This window comes from Pempheris klunzingeri, chromosome 1, assembly GCF_042242105.1.
Source record: "Pempheris klunzingeri isolate RE-2024b chromosome 1, fPemKlu1.hap1, whole genome shotgun sequence".
Taxonomy (NCBI): Eukaryota; Metazoa; Chordata; class Actinopteri; order Acropomatiformes; family Pempheridae; genus Pempheris; species Pempheris klunzingeri.
Genome location: NC_092012.1, coordinates 3,012,337 through 3,022,634, shown reverse-complemented (window position 1 = coordinate 3,022,634; position 10,298 = coordinate 3,012,337). Strand labels below are relative to the sequence as shown.

General features: G+C 44.2%; 1 protein-coding gene across 1 annotated transcript in view; it reads left to right on the top strand.

Moving 5' to 3' along the window:
* Positions 1-231: 231 nt before the first annotated feature.
* map1aa (microtubule-associated protein 1Aa) overlaps positions 232-10,298 on the top strand; it is a 37,103-nt gene continuing 27,036 nt past the window's right edge. The window contains exons 1-2 of the mRNA XM_070833568.1: positions 232-481; positions 1,505-1,606. Coding sequence (XP_070689669.1) covers positions 232-481; positions 1,505-1,606 — 352 coding nt within the window. The remainder of the gene's footprint in view (positions 482-1,504; positions 1,607-10,298) is intronic.

The following is a 10,298-nucleotide window of genomic DNA, read 5'->3' as shown; positions in this document are numbered from 1 at the left end:
GTTAATAGTTCCTAGTTCAAAGGAAATAATATCTTCCTCTTTACTGTCTTCATTATCACCAGTCTATAAGTGTCATATAGGAAATATGATCAAGATCAATCATCCCCCTCAGCTCCTTTGGTCCAATAATATGCTGTGACGTCAAATAGCCACATAACCTGCAATCCAATCAGAAAATCCACCATCCAAGGAGCCACACCCACCCGTCCTCCCAGCACATCCTGCACTGTCATGGTGCTTGCTCCGGATGCAGTTGTCATGGAGATGGAAAAGGGCTCAGCGTCCACCGGTGGCACTGTTACCATGGAAATCCCCATCGCTGCCTCAGTGGAGCGAGCAGAGCCGGAGGAGTGTGTTCAGCACCATGGCCAGCGCCACGCCGAAGCCGCGCTCCAGCACAGAAACTATCGCATGCTGATTGTGATCGGAGAGATTTCCACCAGTCATCACCTTGACGCTGCCAGGAAACAGATCACACAAGGTACGCCTGCAGAGCAGCAGCCAGAGGACCTGCTGCTGCAGGGAGCGACCGGCCAGAGCGAGGAGGTGTACAGGTGTAAGCCTGGAGACACCCACTGCAGCTGAAAACATCTTCTTAACCATTTTAACCTGTTGTTTAATTCAACTTAAATGCCTTTATTGTTTAAATGTACTCTAAACTAACACGGTAAGCTGTAGCTGTTTTACTGTGTGTTCACATTCAGTTCTACAAAACATCTTTAAATATCTGTACAGTTTGATTTGGGGCATAAAAGACAAGAAGTGAGTCAGAATTCAGTTCTCAAATGACTCATATTGTTAGTTTCTTAGTTCGGTAGTTGAAGATGAAGTTGAGGTCTTCTCACCCTTTACTTAAGTAAAAGTACAGCATCAACAAAATGTACTTTAAGTATGGAAAGTAAAAGTGCTAATCATGCAGAATGGTTATATAAATACCATATTGTGTGTTATTACTGATGGTTCGTCTATGTGGAGCCAATTGTAGCTACATTTCGTGTTATACTGCATTTTATTTTACATGCAAACATGTTTTATGTGTGAAAATTTTGATCTGAAGCCCTAAAGTTCCCCAATACGTGTTTGGATGTTTGTCCATTTAAAAGTCTTTAGGACAACAGCAGGTCATTAAGTGTTTGTGATACTAACTAACATCGCCGGCTTCTTATTATCTTAAAAACGTTCTTAAAATCAGAGTTGGGGTCAGTAGAGCAGCTAAACACTGTCAGCAGCCTCTAACACACGTCTGTCCTCGTGCAGCTGTTATTACTGTCCTACTCTTCTTTCCCTCTAAACTCTAAAAAAAAAAAAAAAACAAGACACTACTCACATTTACTTCATGTTATCAATGTGCAGGCTTCTTTACTTTAATCGTGAGTCTGAGGAGACAAAGAGGTGTTTAACTTTTAGGATCTCTGAGGACAAACAGTGAGACACTGGAGTGAATGAATGAATGAATGTGCCTTCCTCTATGGATAAACACTATTCATGCAGTTTCCTCTGACAGGTTTACGTTCCTGGAACGTCGATCTGACTGCCTGCGACCTGAACAAGGAGCTGCAGCTGTTCGAGACCAGACACACCGCTCAGTTTTCTTCAGAGGTCAAAGGTCAGTTTGAGCTCACCGAACCAGCACGCTGTGTATTAAAATGTGTTTGGGAGCGCGTGAAAGTTGCAGTTATCTCTTTTGGCTGCTTGGACACGATCGCCCGCTCAGAGTTGAGATGCTATCAGAGTCTGGCTGGAGGGAATGAATGTGCTGCTGCATCCTTATCGTCTCATCACACACGTCTGTTCCCATTCAGCCCGTATGGAGCTGTGACTGTGTAGGGCCGCTCTGACACACTGCGTCTCTTTTGTCCTCGACACCCTCCCCCCCACACACACACACACATGAGACGCCTCCTGGGGAGCTGGAGACTCAACTCGTATTGATCAGGCTCTCATATGCAGTCTGCATGTCAGAGTGGGAATCGATAAGGGCTGATTGTGAGGGTGAACAGTACCTGCAGGGTGAGCAGGCCTCTGGATGTTCACTTCTGTGAATGGGACCGTTCTCTGGTAGTATTTACACAGAAAACACTCATGTCACCCACATTTATGATAACAGCCCAGCAGGGTCAAACAGACCTGGACGCTCCGGCTGAATAAATGGAGCCGAACGTTCACCGAACAGGAGAAAGGCAGTTTGATCCTGGTGCACAGCTCTCCTCCCACACAGTTCTTCGGCTGGTTGTGTTACGTAAAGAGCAGAAAAAAGCACATGTGTTGTCGACATCAGTGCTGTGAGTGTGTTTCTAACATGCAAGTATCCATTTGACCATTTTGTGATCAATCGTTTTAAAGAGATCCATCCAGCTGAGGGACTCCTGGAGAGACAGAGTAACCAAGATAGACGTCTTCATTTACAGTTCGTAGTTTGGGGTCAAGCTCCAAAAGCACCGGATCCTACATTACCCATAATGCAACCATTTTGTTTCATGCTTCCTACCTGGTGAACGACCATGTCTATCAAACTCTTGGTCTTCCTCCAGAAGAGCACTCGTCAGGAGGAGTGTCCTGATCTGTTTATTAGTTTATTAAGGTGGAGTCAGGAGTGATTTTGTTGGAATCCATCCTTAATGTCTGCATTAAAGCTGCAATAACAGATTTTTTTGGCCATTTGGGGGCAGCAGAATCATGAAACACATCATCACCTCTAAAGTATTGACACACGGAGCAACATTAACAATCATTTGGAGTCGTGTTTCTGCCACCTGACGAATTTAAGTCCAACATTCACTCTCTTGTCGCTGCCGCCTCGTTCTCCATCATCTCCTGTGGGAAATGTAGCTGCTGAGTTCAAACTGTGTCTGTCTGTCGTTTGTTGTTGTGCGAATAGTGGACAGTGGGGTTTTTTGGGGGGGATATTTCATAGGAAGCACAAGAAGACTCGCATAAAGACTGGAACCAAAGGGAACCAGCTAGTCTAGTTCTGTCCAAAGTCCATAAATCCTCCTTCCAGCACCTTTAAAATCTTCTAATTAACATGCAAATCAACAACTTGTAGTTTACATGTCAGACACACCAGATTTTGTTCCCTTTAGAGGAAACTTTATGCTAAGCTAAGCTAACCAGATGCCGGCTATAGTTTTATAATGACCGGACATCGATCTTCTTGTCTGTTAATTCTCTGGAGGAAGAGCAAACAATTCAAACTGCGTGTTGGTGACCTAGTGTGGACGTAGAACCAGGAGGAGATGAACTTAGCAGGAAGTGGACTCTACCTGATGTTTAATCTGCCTGCCAGCACCTGTAAAGCTCATCCTGTCTCACCTCTGGCACAGATTCATTCTGCCTCTCTGCTGTCTGAACCTCTTCCTCTCTCTCTCTCTCTCTCTCTCTCTCTCTCTCTCGGCCAGCACACTTTTTCCTCCCAATCCTGCTGCATCCCCCCCCCCCGATATGGCGATTTTACAGGAGCACAGATAGATGCTGGCTGAGTGCTGCTGGAGACTCAGAGAGAATCACCGTGGCTCCAGTCTGAGTATTCCTCCTGTTAACCCTGCCACTGCTGGCACCAATTTTATTGCATGTATTTATACCTGTTTGCACCTTGTAATCCAGTGCATTATTCTCTTGACGTGTGGAGGCTGTAATATCAGTATTTCTATCTGTTACAGAGTTCCATGCAACAGGAATATAACTAAGTAAAAGCCTAAACATTTTGCAGACATCATTTTTACTTAATTTACACAAAGCCCGTGCTGTTTGGTTGTAGCTGTGATTACTATACATCAGTGTTGCTTCTTGACAAATTACAGGAGGCAGAAGTCCTCGTGTGCCAAAGAGGTTTGTGCAGTTTGCAGCTAACAAAATAGCTCTTTATTCTACTGAGCCGAAAAAATGTATATTTCAAAACACGCATGCACTGAAGTGCAGAGAGTGGAGGGATTTCTTGGCCACGCGCAGGTACGTGCAGGGTTTCTAATTGGGGTTTTACATGCGCGCATTTGCATTACAAAGACATGAGAGAGGTGAGATGTCGCTGAAGCTGCAGTTTGGCAGGATGAGAGGAATAACCCTCACTCGTGAGGCATCTTTAGGAAGTAACTCAGTCTTAAGTCACAGTGAAACAAAGGGACAAATAGGTCTGTTTGTCAGCACAGAGAGAAAAACTGCAATATCACTTGTGAGCCGAAAACAATATTTCAGACTAATACTAAGATAATGAATGCAGCAGAAATAAACTAGTCATGTACAAGAACAATAAGGAAGAGGGTGAAAGCATCTCTAGTGCTTGATCACATGCAGTAGAGCACCACATTGATTCTATTGATTATTCTCTCACTGTGTCTTCGATTGCAGGTTCTAAACTGCAACTGAAACCTCACCCGGCCGCACTCATGAAACCCTGCTGCATGTAAACCATACGGGTAAACACAGAGATGAAAGCATCACATGAACATGCAGAGATGTGTGCAGCAGCCTAAATCAAACACAGCAGGTCCCTCAGGACCTCCAACAGACTGCTGCAGTCATCTGCCTGCTGAAGCAACACACACACTCACAGACACACACAGACACACACAGACACACAAGCTACAGGATTGAATTTCAGTAATTTGCAGGATTTGTCTAGACAGTCTATGGATGCTGCTGACAAGCAGAATATCAACCTGCTATCTAAATTTCACCGTTTAGATCATTTGATATGGTGTGGGAGGTTAGCGGTACATTGCAGTGTTCCAGAAAATTCCATTATAGCACATAGAGGAGTCCACTCGGTACTGGTTTTCACTTACATCACAGGGATTATCATGCTATAATGAACTAATTCCTGCCTACGGTTTCTTACTAGCACTGGACAGTAGATGCATTTTAACCTAAGAGGACGTGCCCTTGTTATTTTATGCACAGTTAAGAAGGACGATGGAGGGATTAGTGCAGCTCAGTGGATCTGTGGATACACTCAAGCTAGTGGGCAACAGTGCTAATTAGCACTAAACACAAAGTAGAGTTGAGGCCAGTGGGCTTGTCATTAGTTCTGCAGGTATTTGGCCTGATGATGGCACCAGAGGAAAAGTCAGATGATCATCAAAGCGACTACAAGTCATTTTGAAAGGGGACGTAAAGTGTGTCTGCTAAATCTCATGGTGAGATATCTAATAGCTGCTGAGACATTTAACCCAGAGCCACTAAGGTCAACCTCATGGTGGCGCTAAAGGGAACGTCAGGAGACCAGAAATACTGGACCGACCAACATCTCCACATCTCTGCTGCTAGCGTGGTTTGATTCCATCCTGTTTTAGTCCGGTGATCTGATCTTGTCTCGACCTGGGCCACATTATTTCACTTGACTTGAAATAATGAAGGCACGAACAGCATCAGTAACCTGCAACAATAGCTTGATTAAGTTTTAAAGAAGACTGTTTGAGTCTTTGGGGATTCTGGTTCATATCAGGTTCACACACCCCGGAGGGAAAGTACAGTAAAGCAGACTCAGCTGTGAATGAATTTAGGAGAAGATCGAAAAGCTGCTGTGGAATTGAAACACGGGTCTGAAAAAGTCTCTGGTTGTCTTTGTATCCATAAACAGGGATGCAGTGCTTCACAATTTGAAAACAGCAAACAAAGACATGGGAACAAGAACAATGTCCTTCTAGATTGAGGGAGGAACATTGAAGCAGGCACAGAGTCGGGCCGTGATCTGTTGGGCTGGAAAAAGAAAGAAAGAACCCCTGACAGTGAGCAGATTCAAAAGGCCATGTTGCCCGAGGCACCGACTTCAAACAGGCTGAGAGCGAGAAACAGCCTCAGACAAAATGGCAGCAGCAAACCTCACACTGTAGTCTGATTTTCTGATTCTGATTTGAAGGGATAAGGCCGGTGCTGGTCTAGATTATGTTACCAAATACCATGTAAAGACCAGAACAACGCCTGCACTGTCTGGCTCTCAGCTCCGAGCCCACCGGGTCCTTCTGGAGACACAAATCAAATTTTTGGTAATTACTTTGTGAATTAATTAATGTGTTAAAAAACAAAAAATATATAAAACAGGAAGAAATAGTGCAGAATAGTGTCGGGCACTATTTACAGGGGCGGATTAATCCACATTTGGTGCTCTAGTGAGTGTTTGGTGCGGCAGGACGGTGTGTGTGGGATCCTGTCATGTGCTCTGCAGTGTGTGTGTGTTGATGATGATGAAGGAACATGTCAGCGAGGCTCACTGAAGTGGTTTTTAATAGTTTTGGGACAACAGTGGGGCTCCATGACCCAGAGGAAGAAGAGGACTCACACACAATACTTGTTAGTGGATCAATTCATTGTTGGTCTTTTGGGGGACGAGGTCATTGACATTAAAAAAACATGATTGGGGGGAAAATCGGTTGTGTGCAGGAGGCGGTTTTATGATTTGCAGTGCTGTGCTCCTCAGGTTGTTTTCCAAACACTGGGTAGGCTCTTATTGACATCAGTGGTTTGAATGAAAATGAGAGAACCAATCAATTTTTTGCGGGAGGAGGTGGGAGAGAAGGTGCGCTGGATGTGCTGAGGGGAATAGTTCAGACGTTGTGGACGTAAAGACGCCACGAGAAGCTGTGTGAGAAGCTGTGCGGCCAATAAAATGCTCTAATAATGTGTTTTCATGCTGCGTTGGCTCCTATATTGCATACAAGCCCGACTGGATCTCCATTAAGCTCACGGGAAACACTTGAGTTCACAGTTCGGCAGGTTTAGGGTGAGGTGGCGCGAAGCAACTGTGTTCAGTGTTGCTCGCTGGCATTCAAAGGTCACATTGGAAAATTGATCAGATCCAGGCAGTAAAAACGTCTATTCAGCGGCGGGTGCACCCTCCAATTGAAGGTCAGTCCCTTTGAGCCGTCCTCCAGTGACTCTTTTCACTCCAGTGATGCTCAGAGGGGTTTAGAGATTCACTCCTGATTAGTATTTACCTCTCAGGAAAATCTCTCACAGCACCCACAAGTGTGGCTGTTTGCAGAATCGGCTTGCCTGCTCGTGCTGCGATGGCTCCTCCTCGGCTGTGCCTTGAATACTAATGTGCAGCTGGTTGTGGAGTGCACAGTCATCATGGCTGACAAGCTAAGCCACAGAAAACACAAAGTAAAACCTACAGGACCACGAACCATCGAGCAGGACCAGCTTCCACTAATTAAAGGTCGGTAGTTTATCGGCATTCCTAAATGGTTTGGGAACGTCAGGAGCGTTCACATTATCAATCTAAACTTGTTCGTACATCTTAAAATAGAAACGTCTGAAGCTGTCAAGCTCATCAGCGGAGAAACACAGATTTAGACGCAGGGTCGACCACATCACAGCAGAGTCTTTGTGTCTTCGCTGTCACTGAGAAAGCCTTCGTGGATCAGTCACGTCACCGAGTTCAAGTAGATTTCATTTCTAAGCCAGAGTGACATTTTTCATTAACAACTCACTTGGGTAAAAATGTGCGTTGCAGGAAAATAACAGTTACACTTCCCTCCAGACCGGAGCTCTCGGCTGCCCACGTGGAAGAGCGACGTGGCAGCCAAACTGGCAGTGACCTCCCTGATGGGTGGCATATGTGCTAAAGCACGGCCAGTGCCCTCGAGTCGCTCAGCTTTCCTGAAGGCCCTGCGCTGCCTCCCTTTAGCTAGTGCACACACACACACACACACTAATCTGCCTTAACACACAGGCAGACAGACACACAACGTAGGGATGAGAGGAGGTAAGGCTGTCTGATTGAGATATGGGGGGGGAGAGTGATGAGAACAGTGGGGCAGTTAAAGTGAAAGCTCACCCAGTACTGTAGGAATAAGGCTTATTTCTAAAGATGCCCCAAGATGTGTTGGATTGCAGTAAATGTGAGTGTCTGTTTACATCACTCACTAACCGTATTAGAAACATATGAAACAGGCTTCAAGGGAAAATAAACATCCTACAAAATAAATCCTACAAATTATCCTCACAGTTTTACACACACTTTCTGCACTTCCTGGTCATAATGACAAGTGTGCTTTAATAATAAATGTGCAAAACTTCTGTCGCAAATGGTGGAAACCACCTCCAAAGAAGAAGAGCTGCTGTCTTTTTTTTACAGTGCAGCCAAACAAATCATGGGCCAAGAGAATTCATCACATTATGTTATTTTAATTAAAAAAAAAGAGACTAAATATGACAATCAACAGTTTCATCCAACTTCGGAATTCTAAATTCCTGATTTCTGATCACCAGAGCATTTACAGATTTTAAAATATATTAAACTATTTCTGAAAAACCTTATAGTATAAACAATGGGTCCAACATCTCATCTTCCTCAGATGTGTTACCATCTTGTCAATTTGAAATCCCCTGAGGAGCCGTGCAGGACTAACGCCCGTTGCGTCATGAAACAGATACAGTATGACACACAGGCAATCAGTGCATCCATCAATGTTTGTCCATTAGTGCCTCAGACCTCAGCGTCTCACAGCAGACCGTTCCCTGACTGACTGATGAGGCTCAGGGACGATCTGGCAACATGAAAGATCACGTTTCATCCCAGGAGAGCAGGAGGAGGAGGGTGGCAGTAATAATGGTCTCCATGAATGCAGCTGTCGCCCACATGGTGCAATTAATAAAGACTCAGAGGACCTGCGCTGCAGACCGATGGCCAATAAACAAAACCTGGTCTCCCCCGAAGGCCCTCAGGGGAAATGTGGCCAACTGTGGGAAGTAAAGCTCAGTGGCAATAATTCAATATCACTGTTTACTGTCTTTCTCTGGAATCATATGAGATGTTGTGTTGTCATGTAACAAAACACTTTTATACAGATAAACAACTCCAAGTCATTTGTAACTGAAACTAATAAAACTAATAAGAAACTAATAAAGTTGTCCGATATAATACATCACAGCACCTCTTCGATTATTTTCCATGATGAAAATATTCTAATTGTCATCGACTTAAACCATTTTGTCCGTTCCTGGTTATTGAAGGCACTGAGTTAGTAACTAGTAACTAGTACTTTGTTGTTAAATCTCTCCGTTTTTTCAGTGGAAATTATGAATTAATCAAAGCAAAAAGGGGAACCATTCTACCTTAACTCTAATTATTAGCGCTGTATCTCTGTAAATATTCATTATTTCCTCTTTAAATGCCTTCTGAATAGAGTCCACATAGAGAAAATGTATTTATTTGGCAAAAGAACCCATAAATTAGCCAGTGTTCATATGTTTGGATACTACTATTTCTGTTAATGGAACAGTGGACAAATTAAAATCTGGACCTAATGATGATGCTTATTGAAAAGTCAGAGCTTTTTACAGTTCAACCTGAGGGGAACATGAAGGTCTGTGTCATGTTTCATAGGTGTTGAGATATAACGCGGAAAAAAAAACACAAACGTGAACTTAATAGTTGCACAAGAGGAAAAGTTTAGATGATTATGACAGAAAGATTCATCCACAGGGAATCAGAAATGATTAAATAAAAACTTTTATGCCAGTTCATCACCAGAGTTGGTACGATTCATCCTCTGGGAGCAAATCACCAGCTGATGAGATATTTCAGTCTGGACCAGAGTGGTAGACGGACCGACATCTAACAGAGCTAAAAAACAAACTAACATCCACTGCTGCATCACAGTAGCTTCTGAATAAAGAGCGTGCTCACGTCACAGGTGACATACGATTCAATTTCCCCACAAAGTCACACCTAAAGGGTGAAGCGAGTGTTCACTGGGTGTGGCAGACGTAGGAGCAGGCCGAAGCTGACAGGTAGAGACGGAGAAGAGTGATGGCTGCAACAGAGAGAAGGCTGTCAGGGAGCTGAGCAGCAGTATTTAAGACCCTACACACACACACACACACACACACACACACACATGCATGCATGCATGCATAGGACACACAGGTATAATATTATCCGCTGCTATTCTGCTCGCGTACACACGACAGAGATGCTGGCAGGAGGACAGCAGGGAAAAAAGGGCACAGTAAACAATATTCAGAGTAATGGAAGCAGATGCATCATGAGTGGGCAGTAATATAACGCTGCAGTGTCAGCAAGTGTACTTCCTGTGTGGCAACTGCATTACTGCACCATTAACTGCACGTACTACTCATTTAATGTCATTTCTTCTTTAATCTCTACACGTTTTTTTGGTAAAGACACTAAACCAATGAAAGTGCTGCTCATGAGTTTCCCCCCCCCCCTCTACCGCCTGCACATGCTTGGTTTACAGTAATCGGATTCGCCATTGATTTCTGCCTGAGAGGGGCTCAAATGTGCAGCAAATCAAAAGAGCTGCGCTTTAAAAGAGCAGGTGACAGCGAAGCACAGG